General features: G+C 41.9%; 1 protein-coding gene across 5 annotated transcripts in view; it reads left to right on the top strand.

Annotated features, from left to right (window-relative positions):
• Positions 1-19,742, top strand: part of LOC101470785 (solute carrier family 41 member 3) — a 42,081-nt gene that overhangs the window by 3,160 nt on the left and 19,179 nt on the right. For 4 of the 5 annotated variants that reach the window (XM_076877961.1, XM_076877959.1, XM_004570010.5 and 1 more), the window contains exon 3: positions 16,111-16,218. In XM_076877961.1, the coding sequence (XP_076734076.1) occupies positions 16,111-16,218 (108 nt within the window). Of the gene's footprint in view, positions 1-6,037; positions 7,193-16,110; positions 16,219-19,742 lie in introns of those variants that run through there. The other variant, XM_076877962.1, reaches the window with a different exon arrangement.

Below are 19,742 nucleotides of genomic sequence, written 5' to 3'. Positions count from 1 at the left end.
AAAAAGTGTTTGCCTCCTTCCTGATTTCCTAGTGTTCTGTATATTTGTCACACTTGAATGTTTCAGATCATCAAACACATTTTAATGTTAGACCACGATAACTCGAGTAAATACAAAATGCCGTTTTTTTTAATGCTGATTTCACTGATTAAGGGAGAAAAGTTACCCAAAACTACCTGGTCCTGTTAAAATGGCCCCTTTTGTTAAATCATAAATTAACTGTGATTAACCACACTTTTTGGAAAGCTGAGTTCAGTTTCACTAAGCACACTTGGGCTTGATTACTGGACGTTAGTGGTGCAACGGATCACGGTTGATCCGTAATCCGAACCGATCCCACTCCACGGTTCAGCACGCACGTGATCCGAAGATTCGAAAAAGAAGAAAAAAAAAAAAGCGATAGTTATGGTCAGCGCTAGCGGTCCAAGTGGCGGAGCAGAGGAGTTTGCGGTACTTAAGCAGCCCTTTGCTGCCCAATCTGACCGGGCTAAAGCTATTACAAAAGCTATTGGGGTGTTTAGCTGCAGACAGGAGGCCGTATTCCATTGTGCTAAACAAGGGGTTTAAACTATGATGAACGTGCTTGAGCCACGCTATGATATCCCGTTGCGCGTCCACTTTAGTGGAAAAATCGTTCCAAGCATGTATGAGCAGGAGAAGATTAAAGTTATGGCTGAACTGTCCCAGGCATCTTCTGTTGCCCTAACTACTACAAATGGGTGTAGCGACGGAAAGCTACGTGACCGTGACTGCTCATCATATCACAGCGGAGTGCGATATAAGGAGCAGTATGTATTATTGTAGGGTCTACCTTACAATATAAAGCACCTTGAGGCAACTGTTTTTGTGATTTGGCGCTTTATAAATAAAATTGAATTGAGTGGTAGATACAAAGACTGTACTGCCCTATATTGAACCATAAATTTTTTTGAATAATTGCGTGGAATGAGTCTTGAGTTGAATGTTTTTAACAGGCAAAAAATACTTCAATAAGTGAATAAGTAAATGTTAAATTTTTGTCTTTTTCTTTTTTTGCTGATCTGAAAATTGATCCGATCCGTGACTTAAAACCGTGATCCGATCCGAACCTTGAGATTTTTGATCCGTTGCACCACTACTGGACGTCCTGTTGAATGAAAAAATTACTTAAATAGAAACCGTCTGACAAAGTGAAGCAGGTTAAAAGACCTTAAAAAGGAACACATCATAGCACATTTCTAAGGTTTTGGGACTCCAGTGAACCACGGCGAGAGCCATTATACATAAATGGTGAAAACATGGAACAGTGGTGAAGCTTCCCAGGAGTGACTGGCTGACCAAAATGAGATAAGAGCACATCGCCGACTCATCCTGGGTGTTACAAAAGGATCCAGAAGAACATTAAAGAACTGCAGGCTTCACAGATCTAAGTTAACAGAGTATTAAACTTTTAAGTGTGACAAAATAGGAAATCGTGAAGGGGGAAAACATCAAAATTTGTCTCCCTTCATTTTACATATAAAGTACTTCATAAGTAAGTGTTTATTGTACAGGGAAGTTATTTTCACATTGTCTGACATGTAATGTACAACAGAATATTAAGGCGTCTCTTAGCAGACAGTAAATCTATGCACACAGTGGCAGGCTGTTTTCCGGTAAGGAAAGATCTCTGACAGATTTAAGAGCTAGGAGACCAGAGGCACAGCAAAACACGTCAGTAATGACCCAGATGGTTACTCTCTCACGTTAAACGTGTTAACGTAAGGAGAGAGAGCGTCACAATAATGAAAAACTGGACAGTACACAGAGACTTTATGGTATTGAATAAATAACAACATGAGCGACATAGTGACTCATCTGCACCGGTTAGAACAGGTTGTTCGTCTAAGTGTGTATTTTTGTTTGTTTTTGTTACAGGTGGTGGGACTGTGTGTATGCTTCTGTGTACTTGTTACCTTGAAATAGTCTTCTGGCTCAGAGCAATAAAGCCATCTTCTTCTGACTTAAGTATCTCTGATCATGTTAACATGGTGTACACTGGGCCAGTAATGTCAGAAGTTATAAACTGACTGGATGGGCAAAATAGCCTTTTGAGTGAGTTGAATGCACCCCAGGGCATAGCTGCTGCTGTCCCTGGTGAATATGTTGATACTATTACATCTTCAGTAGCATGTAACAGTGTAGATCAATAGTTAAGAGATAGCAGCCGGTGTGTGGGCTAATATTATTACATGTTGTATGTGCATCAAACATAATGTCCTACCCAAATGTATGAGATCCACGTTGCACAATGTGATTTGCAGTGAACTTAGAAGACTACTATAACTTAATAGTACCCCTCTTTATAGTTACAGTGTATAAAATCTTTCTGCGCTAGATATCAGTGTATTGCAGTTCTGTTTTCTTACCTCTCCCAATTCAAGTGCATAATCCTTGCTGAATTGGCTCCTGTAGGACAAACATGTTTTAGTTAGCTAAGAGAGATCAAAACATTCCACTATGTTCAAAAACCTAACATCATGTTTTAGGGTACATTATATCATAACTGCCACGACTACACAACAGCTTATGCCTATAATCGAGATTTTTCCTTTCTGTGGAAGGCAATCAGACCTCTGTTTATCTCAGCTGTCAATGCTGGGTGAGAAGCATCCATGTGTAGCTGTAAAACTGTAAAAGGAGTTCAATACAGGCGAGTCAGTCAGTAAAGCTCACCTCTGACTGATGACAGCCATACTAAGGTGAGCTGTTGAAGATATCCTGATAGATAGTTTTAGTTTGTGCTAGTGAATCTAACGTGGATTTAACATTGTTAGACTCGTACAGTTAGGGAATAAACGTTCGTAGAATGTGAGAATGTAATCAAAATGTTTATCAGAGGAAAAGTGTGATTTTTATGACACTTGAATCTAACATTAGCTGGCATAATGTTACCTTAAAATCAGCTGTTGTTGTTCACCCGGCTCGTTGTCAACTCTCCAGAGACAGGAAAGTCGCATGTCTGATCTACTGGCAATATGTCACTGCAACAGTATTGGGAATAAATAAGCATGTTTATGCAAGTTTTCATGTCTTAGAGTGTGAGTTCTGTTTAGGAGATTAATCTTGAGGTGAGGAGGAAGAGGATGAAGATTTATTTAGTTGCAAGTGGTGTTATCTCTTTGATGAAGGGGGTCCATTCTCAGATGATAAAACAAGTTCTCTTCTAGTCCCCATTTGGCATACTACATACATGGCCTGTCTCTACCATTTATGTAAAACACCATTAGTTGGAAGAAAATGATGACTTCCAGAAACTGCAAACTCACTCCTATATATTATTAATAGATTCATTACATGTTTATGAGAATGCAGTTTATTTGAAAATGTAGTTACACACTGCTGTACATGTACATAGACTATAGGATACTTTTTTTTTTCTATTAAATGACCTCAAAAATTTGTGACTATACCTTTAACCTTCCCATCAGTTCTTAATTAAATGTCAGTAATATCCTTGGTCAAAATACCTCAAGAATATAACTGACTGATGGCTCTGTTTTCTACACAATGGTATAGAATCATACTGTAGGATACAGTATAGGAATATAAGGTGGGAATAGTGAGATAGTACATTTAATAATGAGTTTGAGCTAGTCGTGTCTGTCCTGTGCCAGGTGTCCTGGCTTATAGTCTGCAGCCATCTGAGCTGAGGGAAATCAGACACACTGCTGTCTGCTCTATGATGAGCTGGTCTCTCTCTTCCCCTCTGTCCTCCACTGTTAAGCATACGTCTGTCCTCATATGGCTACTTCCCTTTACTCCATCTGTAGCTCATCAGTATTTCTTCCCACTCTGCAGTCTACAGTATCAGTTTCCCTCCTGCATCAGATGGAAGATTAGTCATGAGCTTGGCTGGGAGCTGTGTCTCAAAGCACAGCGGACGCACAAGGACGTGGAGAGTAGCCGATCTAAAATGTCGATAAAGACAGCAACACTACACTATCAGCAAAAACGATTGTTACTGTGGCCTGTGATGGTAGCTATTGTCTAAACAATCACATCCTGTTGGCCTGTCTTTCAATTACATCCAACATGCAATTTGTTGGGGTCTTGTTCACAACTGACGGGAGAGGGGAATGGGTGACTGACAGATGGATTGGTGCTGCGCCTGCAGTGATGTCTGTCGCTGTAAAGAGAGAACGAGGCGTAAAAGCGAAGCTCCCGATTGTCTGGCTGATCTACGTCCCCACTCTCACCTATGAGGGGACAAGCAGTGGAAATGAGCGTTCTCCAAAGGGTGGCTGGCCTCTCTCTTAGAGATGGGGTGAGGAGTTCGGCCGTCCGAGAGGAGCTCAGAGTAGAGCCGCTGCTCCTCCACATCGAAAGGAGCCAGCTGAAGTGGTTCGGGCTTCTGCAAGGATGCGTCCTATATGCCTCCTCGGTAAGGTGTTCTGGCCTGGTCCCACTGGGAGGAGGCCCTAGGGCCAAGACACATTGAAAAGATTATATCTCTTGGCTGGCGTAGGAATGCCTTGACGTTGCCCCAGATAACCTGGAGGAGGTGGTCAGGGAGAGGGAGGTCTACCGCCACGACCCGGCCCTGGATAAGCGGAAGAAGATGAATAGATGGATGGACAGACGAAGGCAGTGCCATTTGTGTCAGCTTCTCTTTGTTCTGTTGGTTGGCTTCCAAATTAGAGCTCTATAAAAGCTCGCTCCATAAAATGTGAAATTAGATCGTCCATACATTAGACTATTGCAAACATGCAATATTTGACTTCTTTAAATTACAGTTATGGTGGTTAAATGAGACTTAAATGTTAGTTGGACAGGCTCCCAGAAACTGTTATAGTTATAAATTCTTTGAATACTTGAAGCAAACAAATGGGCCAGTGATGCATCAATCGTGTTGATATCTAGCAGCATTTAGGCTAAGAGTTTACCATTAGCAGTCATTACAAGTCTTACCCAGTGTCCCCTGCTGTGTAAGTGCAAGTGTCTTTTATCTTCACTGAAACACTGAAACCCATCCCACTGCTGTTTTAGTTTTCACTGTAATTCAAAGGGCTGGACCGAAAATAAATGAAACGGCAGCCAATGTCTGAAGGAAAACTTTGAAAGACCTTCACAAAGCCTGGAGAACTATTGCTTAAGACGACCTTAAAAAATAAGTGTTTGGCTCCTTGGAAGCAAAATATAAAGAAATGGGGCTCAAGACTTTTTTGCAAAGTAATGTACATCCTGTAAGAAGAATTATAAGCTTTTTACATTTTTGCTGCTAATCAGTTGCCTTGCTTGTCAAATCAACCTCAGCAGTTTCCAGAAGAAACACATCAGTGTTATTACACAATGTCGAAGTGATCTGAGACTATAGCGACTGCAATTTATTTAATTCTATTTAGCCAATCCAAAACCTTATTTCTTGTATTCAAATGATGTAATCTTATTTTTAATGTGGCACTTTATAGATTTTACATGTAAAGTTTTTTTTACATGTCATTAATTAATATATTGTGTATGAAAACATTTTCTTTTCTTTTTTTGTGAACAGTATGCATTGAGAGGAATGATTTTTAGTTTAAGACCTGAAAGATGCCTGGAAATCAGTAGTTGTACAGTATGTTTGTTTGCTCTTAAATACGGTGTTCCAAAACGATTATAGCAGCTAGAACAGAGGTAAAAGTGGAAGGAAAAGATGGAGGGAAAGAATGAGTCACGATACAGAGATATGGAAACGACTGAAAGAGGGATGTGAAATGCAGCAAGACTGTTCGACGTAGAACGATGGATGCCATACGCGGGAGGGAGGGAGGATAAGAGGCAGACACGCAGCAAAAAATAGCTTAGAGGGAGAGTGCGTGGCAGAAAGCCGGTCGTTTCTCTCGTGAGTTTGCACAGGGCAGACAGCCCTGCCTCTTTCTGTGCTACGTCACAGCAGAGCTGAGTGAGCAGGACTACCCTGATGCTGAAAGGAGGAGAGGAACACTTTAGTCTGCTCAAGTGGTACTGTGTGCTGCATCTCATCTGTGGATCTCCTATTGACATCACAGAGCTCAAATAAGAGATTAGGCTCGTATATCAAAGATATAAAGTCTTCCTCCTGCTTCTAAACTCTCAAGACCTTTTGGACTGTTCTTCATCTTTTTGCTCCTGTCACTCATTCAGCTGTCACTCCGAGCTCTGGGTTCACAAGATACAGCTGTGCCTTTTACACTGGAGGTCAAGTAGATTTAAAGCTGGATCTTATCAACTGAGGACTCCAACAAACAAGAAACTCAACCAGAGGATTTATTTGATTCTAGAGTTGTTCAGGACAACTGGAGGACCACTGAATAGCTCAGCATTAATTTACTGGCATAAACCAGTCTTATTTTTAATGTTAGTTTTTGCAGGTTGCCGGGTAAACTTAAGACTTTGACTGCAGATGTGGATCATCTGTGCTTGTGGAACATTTGACTGATGAATCAGAAATCGTGTTAATGATTGTTTTCCCCAGAGGTGCCGGCAAATGGATACCTCATCACTGCTGACTCACCATTGGTCCAAAGATGCCATGCTCCAGCTCCCTCAAGTTGGAGTTAAAGCTTTTAAACGTGATTCTGCCTGGGAAAACATCATTGATTGGAAGGAATGAAAACATGACGAATGTCTCGCTTGCTTGAATAGATATCGGATCTCCAGTTTGGTTCAAAGGGATGCTGAATGTTTATCTTGTGTACTGCCAAGAATGATGCAAGAAGTAGCTGTCATCTTTGGGTCATCCCTTGAGAGCAGAACATATATATGCTCCCAAATGCTGCCTCTCATTTCTTCAGGAAGAGCCTTAGGAACTGCTTGAAACATTTCCCCTGTTTTAAACCAAGGACAAACTCATTGATTATTTTCATCTTTGGTATTTCACTTCCTTACTTTATTTTGACCCCTCAGACCTTTTTTATTTTTAATCAGAGTTTTTTTTTTCCTTTGGAATGAAGTTACACTTACCATGGGATAACTAAACATCAAACTAAGTGCTTTGATTAATCTCCTGTACAACATGGTTGTGACTCGTCTGGAGTTGGAGCTGCGCTACCAAGGCAAGAAGTTACGTGGCGTGACCTGGAAGCTGACTCGATCAGAACATGGTTTCCTACCAGAGAGCTCTTGGCTCATTGGGGCGCAGGTTATCGTACCATACCTCATATCAGGACTTGGAATGGTCTCCGCGGGTATCGTTATGGACCTTATACAAGTAATTATCCAAGAATAATGTGAATAGATGTGTAGAGTTGGGTACCATCGGAAGTATTTTGATTATCGTGTCATGATTGTTGCTCAAGGGCACCACCTTCACGTCATACTTCCCTCTTTCTATAAAGAGGTGATCTTTCGTAGGTTAACCTGAAAGTGGTGTTGTATTGGAGTAGGTGGAATAACTTTTGAATATCAAAGAGATCAAAGAATATTTGAGCAAGCTCCCTACTTCACTAATTTCGATTCCCAGTGCTGAAAAACAAGCAGTGAAATTTGAGACCCAGTCCTGTTAATGGATGTTTGGGAGAAATGGACTGACCTCACTTATAGATTCTGATTGTGGGATGTTGTGGAAAGGTGGGTGGGTATTTGCTTACCGAGTACAGACACGTATTGACAGCTGTTGCTGTGAAGAATAGATAAACGGTCTAGTCGGAGAAAAAGACCTTTTTGTTTTCCTGCCCCTCAGGTATTCACAAGCTTGAATTAGTTCAGACTAATGCTGGCCTTAGTTAAATATAAGATATTTGTCTCAGCTACCTTTTTTGTGACTTGACCTGCTTTCTGAACTCAGTCCGTGTTGTTGAGAGCCTTAAAAGAAAAACCCTGAACTGGTTAAACAAGAAATGCGTGTGTTGTGATTGCACATGTGTGCACAGCTCTGCCGGTTCACTGTTGACAGTGCTTTTTTCTGATTAACAGATGGAGTCTTGTGTTACATCCACCTTTCTGAGCTTTCTAAATCAGATTTAGACCAGAGAGAGAGACGAGAGCCTTGGGATTGCATTGAACAGTTAATTCAATAAGTGGTTTGGAGATGAGAGAGAGAAAAAGAAGGCCAGAGAGGGAGATGACTTTGTATATACACTGCATCTCCCTTGAAATTGTCACAAAGTTCTTTACTTAAAAAGGTAAAAACAAAAGTAAAGGGCTTATGTCATCCAGGTCATAGTAATTTAATGATGAGAGGTGAAACATCTTCAAGAAACTTAAAGAAGGCCAGTCACTTTTCTTTCCAAGCTCCTTAAAAGTAAAAAACCTTGTCACAGTTGAAGTGTTCCTCATCCATTGCTTTGAAGCTGATGGGTAGTAGTTCTGGTTACCTAGGTAACCCTCCAGTGTATTCACTGCCCTGTCATATGTCCATCCCTGGTATTCTGTACTGTTATGGGAATTCCCCTCAGTCATTCTATGTTCAGACTTGGAACGTACCAACTTTGCATCACCAGCATTTTGCAGCATAAATAAAGAATGGTTCAGGGTCACCTGATCCAGACACATAACTGGTATGGCAGTCCATTCTCCCTGCAGCACGGACTACACTGCCCATGAGGCTACATTCTTTAGGGCGATGCCTGTAACACTCTGCCTATTGCCTTCATATTAAATATTTTTTTAATAATATTTTTTTTAAATATTCCTTCACGTCATTATGCGGGCTGCAAATAGGGGTGACATGGGCCATGAGATTGACACACAGGCATTAGAACCTCTTAATTGGTGTTTTGTTTGGGTTTCCACCGGCGTGGAATTACCAAAAATAGAAAGAGCATAGTCTAACATATGAAACAGGAAAAGACCGCCGTGTAATCCATTCATTTCAACAAATAATAATAATAATAATAATAATAATAATAATACATTTTATTTGAGGGCGCCTTTCAAAAACCCAAGGTCACCTTACAAAAGAACAACATTAATAAAAGAAGCAATAGTCATAAAATAAGTTAAAATTGCAAAGCAGAACTTGACAACAGGTAAAATCAGCACCAAAGCGAATAAGCCAGTTTGAACAGATGTGTTTTGAGCTGTGACTTAAATGCGGGAAGAGAGTCCATATTTCTTATGGCTGGAGGAAGAGAGTTCCAGAGCCGAGGAGCAGAGCGACTGAAGGCTCTGTTCCCCATAGTGGTAAGACGTGCGGACGGAACAGTAAGATGAATAGCAGATGAGGATCGGAGAGGGCGGGAAACACTGGTGATATGGAGCAGGTCACACAAATAGGAAGGAGCAGATTTATGGATATACTTGTACGTGAGAAGTACGATTTTAAAGTTTATCCTGGCTTCTATGGGCAACCAGTGAAGCTGCTGAAGAACTGGGGTAATATGAGCTCTTGACGGAGTTCGAGTTATGACACGAGCTGCAGAATTTTGAAGAAGTTGGAGTTTGTGAAGGGACCTTTTAGGGAGACCAAATAAGAGGGAATTGCAGTAATCAATGCGGGACGTAATAAGACTATGGACAAGGATGGCAGCAGCATGGGAAGGCAAGGCAAGGCAAGGCAAATTTATTTGTATAGCACAATTCAACAACAAGGTGATTCAAAGTGCTTTACAGAGACATTAGAAACAAAAACAAATAAAAAGCATGATTTAAAATTGATTAAAACAAGCAAACAAACAAACTAACTAAACACACACATTTCACACCTGTTCGCGCGATCTGAACCCTTATCGTAAGGGGAGCTACCAGTCCTTCTGTGGACGAGCTACTTTCTATTTTAAATTCCCTGAATTTAAAATACTCTCTAGACCCAGTCTAGACCCAGTTGGGGAGCTACCCAGAGCTCTAATCCCACACCTGTTCGCGCGATCTGAGCCCTTATCGTAAGGGGAGCTACCAGTCCTTCTGTGGACGAGCTACTTTCTATTTTAAATTCCCTGAATTTAAGGGAAGTAAGGAAGGGGCGGAGTTGGTTAATATTACGTAAGTGGAAGTATGCAGACCGGGTTATGTAATTAATGTGGGACTGGAATGAGAGAGTATTATCAAGTATGACACCCAAACTCTTAACCTGAGGGAAGGGAAGGGTGGGGGAACGTTCAATGTTAATGGGAAAACTTGGGATTTGGTTAAGATAGAGGCTGTGCCAATGAGTAAAACTTCAGTTTTATTACTTAGTTTAAGAAAATTGGAGGAGAACCAGGATCTAATCTCGATAAGACAGTTTGAGAGGGAGGGAGGTGAGAGGGATGAATTGGGGTTAGAAGAAATGTAGAGCTGGGTGTCATCGGCATAACAGTGAAAATGTATATTATATTTTCGGAATATATGACCAAGATGGAGCATGTAAATAATGAATAAAAGGGGCCCTAATACTGAACCCTGGGGCACACCAGCAGAAACAGGATGGAGACTTGAAGAATGGGATTTAAATTGGATAAACTGAGTGCGGTCTGAGAGATAGGAGGTGAACTAGGCAAGGGGGGTATGACTAATGCCAATGGATGCTAACCGGTTCAGGAGAATATTGTGAGAAATGGTATCAAACACCGCACTAAGATCAAGAAGGATGAGGATGGATAGGAGACCAGAATCAGCCGCCATCAGAAGGTCATTAGTAATCCTTAACAAAGCTGTTTCTGTGAAATGATTGGGGCGTAAACCAGATTGAAATTGTTCATAGAGATTATGGTTATTGAGGTGTAAGTGAAGCTGAAAGGCAACAACTTTTTCAAGAATTTTTGAAATAAAGGAGATTTGATATAGGGCGAAGATTATCAAAGTTATTGGGGTCTGCACCAGGCTTTTTGAGAGTTGGAATAACAGAAGCCTTTTTCAGTGATTCAGGAACGATTCCAGTGTTCAGGGAGGAATGGATAATACTGGTTATGAGAGGAGCTAACGAGGGAAGACAGGCTTTAACTAACAGAGTGGGAAGAGGGTCAAGGTGACTGGTGGATGATTTAGATTTTATAATAAGATTAGATACATCAGATTACAAAGTAACTGTAATCTGAATACCACCTTTTTAAACAGTAACTGTAATGTAATACAGTTACTCATATTTTGTATTTTAAATACGTAACGCCGGTACATGTATTCCATTACTCCCCAACACTGCAGATAGTTCATAATAATACCCCCAGAAATACATGTGCAACAGAATCGGTCACAAAAAAACCCACACCTGAGCTTCCTCCTTTTTGTCACTGCGGGCTCTTTAAAAATACAGACTGTACTTTTTAAAATGTCACTATTGTTTTTAAAACCCAGTTTGTCATTAATGGTCACAGTGGTGAGGGGACCAGAAAAACTATAGAGTAAAACATTAATAACAAAACATGAGCAACCAGACTTTTAATGTAATGAAGCAAACTTAACACATTACAAATCCCCAGCAAATATTTGGCTTGAGACCTGGCTTGTAATTGGCTAAAAGAAGTGTATTTGTTACACAGAGATACTGTTAGTAAAGGAAAAACCTGTTATTATAGACCGAGCATAAAATACTGAATTCTTCTTGAGTGTAAAATTTTCTGAAAATATCATTTTTGTGTGTCTGAAGTACCTGAATCAGTCAGCGACAGCACCAACATTAGAAAGTCCCTGGAAGTCTACAGTAGCACTGAGCTGGCTTATGTTGGCTTTTGTCCCATCACACTCGCACTCACAGTCAAGCAGCAGTATTATAGCAGAAGTGGGACATGTCCCAAGATAGCCTCTGTGTATGACAGACGTCAGCCAGATTTAGCAATCCAGAACCTGAGAGGAATTGGTATGAATAGAGATGCACTCACACCAGCACACACACTCCTCTACCATTGACAAGACTGACATTCTTATTCCCTTGTTTGGATCCATTCACCTTCATCACCTGTTCACTATTGTTTAAATAGGTCAGGAGGCAGAAATGATCCAATTGGTTGCAAACACTAGAGAGTGCAGAATATTTAAAAGAGCAATAGTTAGCACGTTCATAATGGTTAAAAAACATTTAAAAATGTGTTCGGGTCGTTCTTGTATGTGACAAACCACTGGCTCTGGTTAACTGAGCTAGCTAACTGGCACACAGTAATCAGTAACTGATGGGTTAATTAATATTTGTGTTCCAGGTGTTGGAAACAGGAGAGATAATGAATTACTGCTCATCAATATGTAGCTCCATTTGTAGGGTTCAGAACATCATGGAAATGATTCATAACCTTTAAGAATGGAAAGGGCATGGTATTTAGATTGACCTGTACCGAAATGACAAAGTGTGAAGAAGGCATGTCATAAACATACTTCATCACTTATGAAACAAGTCAGAGGCAGTGATGGACATGCATAACTTCCAGTGGAACTGGGTTTCTGACATTTGATATGACAGCCAGAGAATTCAGAGGAATATAAAAAAAAAAAAAAGCTCTGCTAGAACAGGGTCAGTCAAATAAAGGTTAAATTCATTCTTATATTAAGTCTTGTCACTGCGCTTTCTTTGTAAATACTGACAACACATATCAAAATCCTGCAATAATAAATCTAATAGGCACTAGGTTATTACTCACAAATCCCGAAACCCCAACATTCAGACGACCCCTTTGATCAAGTACTTGGCAACAGCAGGAAAGAAAAACTCCCTTTTAACAGAAACACCGCCTTTGCCTCCGCGAACACATCGGACTACAAACACGCACATTACCAACTCCGGAAGACGATCAAAGCAGCCAAACGTGAGTACAGGGACAGGGTGGAACAACAGTTTGACAACCCTCGGAGTATGTGGCAGGGACTAAACACGATCACAGACTTTAGAGGGAAAACCAGCACACCGCAGACCACGGCCTCTCTGTGTGAGGATCTAAACGTATTCTACGCTAGATTCGACACAGCGAACACCATGAGACCGGACAGTGTGCGCACCGCGGATGACGTCAGTGCGCACACTGTGTCTGAGGAGGATGTGCGGAGGTGCTTCAGGAAGGTGAACGCACGCAAAGCTACTGGTCCGGACGGGATTCCCGGCCGCGTCCTCAGGTCATGCGCGGCTCAGCTGGCTGGAGTGTTCACGCACATCTTCAACCTTTCCCTCTCTCTGTCTGTAGTCCCAGCCTGCTTCAAAATGGCCACCATCGTCCCTGTACCCAAATCCTCCACCATCTCCTCATTGAACGACTGGCGACCTGTAGCCCTGACCCCCATCGTAAGCAAATGCTTCGAGAAGCTGGTCAGGGACTTCATCTGCTCTGCACTACCCGACTCACTGGACCCTCTACAGTTTGCATACCGCCACAACAGGTCCACTGATGATGCCATAGCCCTGACACTACATACTGCCCTGTCACACCTGGAGAAGAGAGACACGTATGTGAGGATGCTGTTTGTAGATTACAGCTCAGCATTCAATACCATCGTTCCCTCGAAGCTGGACAGGAAACTGCAGGATCTAGGACTGAGCAGCTCCCTCTGCAGCTGGATCCTTAGCTTCCTGTCTGACAGATGCCAGGTGGTCAGACTGGGCAGCATCACCTCATCCCCCATCACACTGAACACTGGTGCTCCACAGGGGTGTGTACTGAGCCCTCTCCTGTACTCACTCTACACCTACGACTGCACAGCCACTAACAGCTCCAACATCATTGTGAAGTTTGCGGACGACACTACAGTGGTGGGTCTTATCACCAACGGTGATGAGACGGCTTACAGGGAGGAGGTCAGCGCCCTGACCCACTGGTGTCAAGACAACCATCTCACCCTCAACGTCGCAAAGACAAAGGAGTTGATAGTGGACTTCCGGAGGTGCAGAGAAGTACACACCCCCATCACCATCAACGGCGCTGCTGTGGAGAGAGTGAGCAGCTTCCGGTTCCTTGGCGTACACCTGGCTGAGGCTCTTACGTGGTCAGTACACACAAACAAAACAGTGAAGAAGGCGCAGCAGCGCCTCTTCTTTCTCAGGAGACTGAAAAGATTCGGCATGAGCCCCCGCATCCTCAGGACCTTCTATCGCTGTGCCATTGAGAGCATCCTCACTGGATGCATCACCACCTGGTATGGCAACAGCACCGCCTACAACTGCAAAGCTCTCCAGCGAGTAGTGCGGTGCTCTGAACGGATAATTGGAGGTGAGCTTCCCTCCCTCCAAGACATCTACAGGAAGCGGTGCCTGAGGAAAGCGGGGAGGATCATCAAGGACTCCAGTCACCCCAGCCATAAACTGTTCAGACTGCTTCCATCAGGAAGGAGGTTCTGCAGCATCCGGTCCCGTACCAGCAGACTGAGAGACAGCTTTTTCCATCAGGCCATCAGACTGCTGAACACGTCATAGACACCTCAGCTTCACTACTGGAACTTCAACATTATGCACTCCACACTGTATATAAATGCCACTTGTTTTGCACATATTCAACTCTGTATATTTTATATATTTTATTATTATTATTATTATTTTATTTTATTTTTTTACTATTTAATTTGTAAAAATGTGTATACACACACACACACACACACACACACACACACACACACACACACACACACACACACACACACACACGTAGGAAAATATTTAGTATACACATCCAGAAATGCATACACTATTATATATTGTACATATATTTATTAGTTTCAGGTTGGCCATTCTTGTATTTTGCTCGTTTGTGTTGTTGTGTTTGCACATCTCTGTTGCTTGTGGGGCTCGCACACAAGAATTTCACTCGCATGTGCTGTGCCAGTGTGCCTGCACATGTGATGTGACAATAAAAAGTGATTTGATTTGATTTGATTTGATTTGAAAGAAAACTCTGGCAGAACCAGGCTCAGGGAGGGGCAGACCTCTGCTGGTACTTGTTGGGAGTGAGGAGAAAGAGAAGAGGATAAAGGAAAGAATAGAAAGATATAAGCTATATAAGCATTTTCTAAAAGGAAGGTTTGAAGCCTAATCTTAAAAGTAGAGTAGGTGTCTGTGTCCTGAATCCAAACGAGGAGCTAGTTCCACAGAATCGAGGCCTGAAAGCTGAAATCTCTGCTCTCAGACTGCAGGTTTACTTTTGGTTCTCAGAGTTTCTAAAAGTAGAATTGGAGGAAAAGTGCTGTATTAGAATATTGTGGTACTATAAGTTATTTAAGATGTGATGGGGACCGATTGGTTTGGATGTTGCGTCTGAGAAGAAAGAATTAAAATAAACTTCTGGATATTTTTTGTGCTTATTGTGCTCTGTCCTTTGAACACAGTCCTCTGTAAAAGCCTGGTACCACAGAGAGACAACCATTCAAGCTTAATCATACTCCTTGCTGCCAATTTAGAATCTGTTGGATCCATATAACTCTGAATTCAAGTTGACTTTAGGCTCTGCAAGGTTTATTATAGGAATGCGATCCCCACTATATATATATATGAGCTAAAGATTTATAGTTTCATGGTTCCCACACTGTGGCTCCGAGTACATCTGAAGTTTAAAAGCAAGAAAGAGAAATTCTATAACTTCTCTGTTTTCTTCAACATGCCATCCAGGATCAGCTGAGTCAGCTAGTTAAGAAGCTCATGTAGGTGGTTGTACACCTGCATAGGTTATTTCTCCCCTCTGACGGGAGCTATATTTGTTGCAGAAATTAATCTTTTGAAGTTCACACAAGGATGTATTTGCTATAAAACAATAGAGTCTTCACTGAGCACAAGCTGTTTTTTTTAAACATGCTAGCAATAAATAATATATTATATCTAGCTCCTGTTATATTATATTTTATAATTGACTACGTCACCTATTTAACAAAACGTCTTATCAAACTTTTACTGACCTACTTTGTCAGTCCCCTCCACTCTTCCTTCCTTCCCTCCCTATGTGGCTGTCACATCTTCACATCATTCTGCTCTTTGTAGCTGTGTTCTTGTATAATCGCATTTATTTAAAGATCTAAACCATCATGAGGCGGACTCTGTGAACTGCACGTGTTCTAAACCCAGTGAAGCTGCACGGTATGGCGTGGCGGCGAATGCTCAAAGGAGTGGAAACAGAAAGTAGGCTACTGGGTTAGTCTAGAATATCTGATTGTCTTTCGTAATTCCATAAAGAAGTTTAATCAGGTGCAGTTGTTTTTATAATGGGAATATGTCAGGCATAATTAGTAGGAATGTTTGCTTTGGTTTTGTATTTTTTGCACTGCTCTGTAATTGTTTATTCAGTATCTCATTACACAATGTGTGTGTTCCAGCACTGGGAGGTGTTTAAGGTGATCACAGAAGTTTTCATCCTGGTTCCAGCTCTGGTTGGACTCAAAGGAAACCTGGAGATGACCTTGGCTGCTCGCCTCTCTACCGCTGTAAGAAAGTCTAAGGGTTATGTTATAAATTATCTTATGTTATCTGTGGTATGAGCATAAATCGAATTGAACATTTAACCTCATAATCCCCTCATCCTCTAGCTCAGAGTAGCTCCTCAGAAATACAATGCCTCTATAACATCTACAGTGGCTTGCAAAAGTATTCGGCCCCCTTGAACTTTCCCACATTTTGTCACATTACAGCCACAAACATGAATCAATTTTATTGGAATTCCACGTGAAAGGCCAACACAAAGTGGTGTACACGTGAGAAGTGGAATGAAAATCATACATGATTCCAAACATTTTTTACAAATAAATAACTGCAAAGCGGGGTGTGCGTAATTATTCAGCCCCCTGAGTCAATACTTTGTAGAACCACCTTTTGCTGAAATTACAGCTGCCAGTCTTTTAGGGTCTGTCTCTACCAGCTTTGCACATCTAGAGACTGAAATTCTTGCCCATTCTTCTTTGCAAAACAGCTCCAGCTCAGTCAGATTAGATGGACAGCGTTTGTGAACAGCAGTTTTCAGATCTTGCCACAGATTCTCGATTGGATTTAGATCTGACTGGGCCGTTCTAACACATGGATATGTTTTGTTTTAAACCATTCCATTGTTGCCCTGGCTTTATGTTTAGGGTCGTTGTCCTGCTGGAAGGTGAACCTCCGCCCCAGTCTCAAGTCTTTTGCAGACTCCAAGAGGTTTTCTTCCAAGATTGCCCTGTATTTGGCTCCATCCATCTTCCCATCAACTCTGACCAGCTTCCCTGTCCCTGCTGAAGAGAAGCACCCCCAGAGCATGATGCACCATATTTGACAGTGGGGATGGTGTGTTCAGAGTGATGTGCAGTGTTAGTTTTCTGCCACACAGCGTTTTGCATTTTGGCCAAAAAGTTCCATTTTGGTCTCATCTGACCAGAGCACCTTCTTCCACATGTTTGCTGTGTCCCCCACATGGCTTGTGGCAAACTGCAAACGGGACTTTTTATGGTTTGCTGTTAACAATGGCTTTCTTCTTGCCACTTCCATAAAGGCCAACTTTGTGCAGTGCACGACTAATAGTTGTCCTATGGACAGATTCCCCCACCTGAGCTGTAGATCTCTGCAGCTCGTCCAGAGTCACCATGGGCCTCTTGGCTGCATGTCTGATCAGCGCTCTCCTTGTTCGGCCTGTGAGTTTAGGTGGACGGCCTTGTCTTGGTAGGTTCACAGTTGTGCCATACTCCTTCCATTTCTGAATGATGGCTTGAACAGTGCTCCGTGGGATGTTCAAGGCTTGGGAAATCTTGTAGCCTAAGCCTGCTTTAAATTTCTCAATAACTTTATCCCTGACCTGTCTGGTGTCGAGAATCTGTGGCAAGATCTGACAACTGCTGTTCACAAACGCTGTCCATCTAATCTGACTGAGCTGGAGCTGTTTTGCAAAGAAGAATGGGCAAGGATTTCAGTCTCTAGATGTGCAAAGCTGGTAGAGACAGACCCTAAAAGACTGGCAGCTGTAATTGCAGCAAAAGGTGGTTCTACAAAGTATTGACTCAGGGGGCTGAATAATTACGCACACCCCACTTTGCAGTTATTTATTTGTAAAAAATGTTCGGAATCATGTATGATTTTCATTCCACTTCTCACGTGTCCACCACTTTGTGTTGGCCTTTCACGTGGAATTCCAATAAAATTGATTCATGTTTGTGGCTGTAATGTGACAAAATGTGGAAAAGTTCAAAGAGGGCCGAATACTTTTGCAAGCCACTGTATATGATTCACCTCAGTATCATAATAAACGAGCATTTCTGAGATTTAGGTAGTGGTGTAAGCTTCAGAAGATGAGCAGAACATTTATTATCAAAATATGTTGTGAATGGTGCCTTTGGAACCATGTAGCTTCTCCCCTAAACTTCTGTGAGACTTCTGTGCCAACAAATGGTACTAATAAAGTGAAGCATAGAAATGTTAGTGCAGTGTGAATGCTGACAGTTGAGTGATTTGAGGTGAATTTTTATGATTGCTGAATCTTTGGTGAAAAAACTGTTGAATGAGCGGAAATACACATAATCATTCACCCGAAAGCCAAAGTGCAGAACTGCTGAAAGCTGTTCACACAGAAGAAGTTTCAAGGTTGGAAAGTAGCTGAATAGCTTTTAAATGTACATTAGAAAAAGAGGTTGAAAAAATCTGAATGGATATTGAAAGCTCATATTCTTTAAATCCCTTGAAAAAAAAAGACTCATTTTAAATGTCTCAACTGAAGAACCGCAAATGAAAAACTAGAATATTTGAAGAATATCTGCTGTGTGTGTGTGTGTGCGTGTGGTAATGGTGTTGAATTGTGTTTAAAGAAAGATTCGGATCTCAGTACTGTGAATGCTTAATCAGCAGTCACACTAATGAGCTAGCCACAGGAGGAAGTAGATGCCAAATCCAAACAAAGAATCCTTATAACTTATAGATGTTTCCACCCAAAGTCCAGCGCCCTAAGGCTTTACGAACAACGATGAGAGAGAGAGTCAGAGCCATAATCCAGAACATGTTAGATGAGCTGCTACAAGAAAGCTTCAAGCAGCTAAAGACAGAAGTTGGTGAGGTAAAGGAGGAGGAACCATCATGAATGACCCTGCCTAGGATGCACCATGGCTAACATTAAAAAGTCCTATCAATGGCTAGAAAAGGCTATCTTAAAGGACAGCACAGAACAAGTCCTAAGGACCAGATCCATTGAGGCAGGAGTCACACACACAGCTGGACCCAAGTTCCAGATTGTGCAATGTGGACCCAGAGACATCCAACACACAATAGAAGGTTGTAGCCAATTGTAGTGTAGTGATTGGGACAGTGTACAGAAATAATTGTACCATAAATGAAATAAAAGTCCCCAACTCCTGATGGGAGACACCACCAAAGGTGGTTGAGAACAATATGAGTAAGGTCATGTTGGACTTTTGAGTTCTGGATGGACCAGCAGCTCCTGGCGAACGAGATGGATATAGTGATGCTTGACAAGCAGCAGAAGACGGCAGTTGTGATAAATGTGGCAATCCCAGCACACAGCAACAATAGAGGAGTAGAGGGGCTGAAGGAGTTACTGGGGCAGACGTAGAGGGTAAAGTCGAAAGTGGTCCCAGTGGTAATAGGAGCATTAGGAGCTGTAACCCCCCAAACTGGAAGAGTGCTTCCATCAGATTCTTTGCACAACTCAGAGGTTTCTGTCTAGACTAGTGCAGTCCTAGGAACAACGAGACACTGCACAGGACCCTCAAACTCCCAGGCCTCTGGTGGAGAGGCTTTAGAACTGGGGTGTCCAACTCCAGGCCTCAACAGCCGGTGTCCTGCAGGTTTTAGATGTGTCTTTGACCCAACACAGCTGATTTAAATGGCTAAATTACCTCCTCAACATGTCTTGAAGTTCACGAGAGGCCTGGTAATGAGGCCTGGCAGGGTTTAATAAGAATATTTTCTTCTTCCTGCTCCTTTTCACACATGGTTGTAGTGCTTTGTTGATAGAAAGTATGGTTGGTTTGTTTGATCT

The sequence above is a fragment of the Maylandia zebra genome, linkage group LG20 (assembly GCF_041146795.1).
Source record: "Maylandia zebra isolate NMK-2024a linkage group LG20, Mzebra_GT3a, whole genome shotgun sequence".
Lineage (NCBI taxonomy): Eukaryota > Metazoa > Chordata > Actinopteri > Cichliformes > Cichlidae > Maylandia > Maylandia zebra.
The sequence above is the reverse complement of the archived record's forward strand: the minus strand, read 5'-3'. Positions and strand labels throughout refer to the sequence as shown.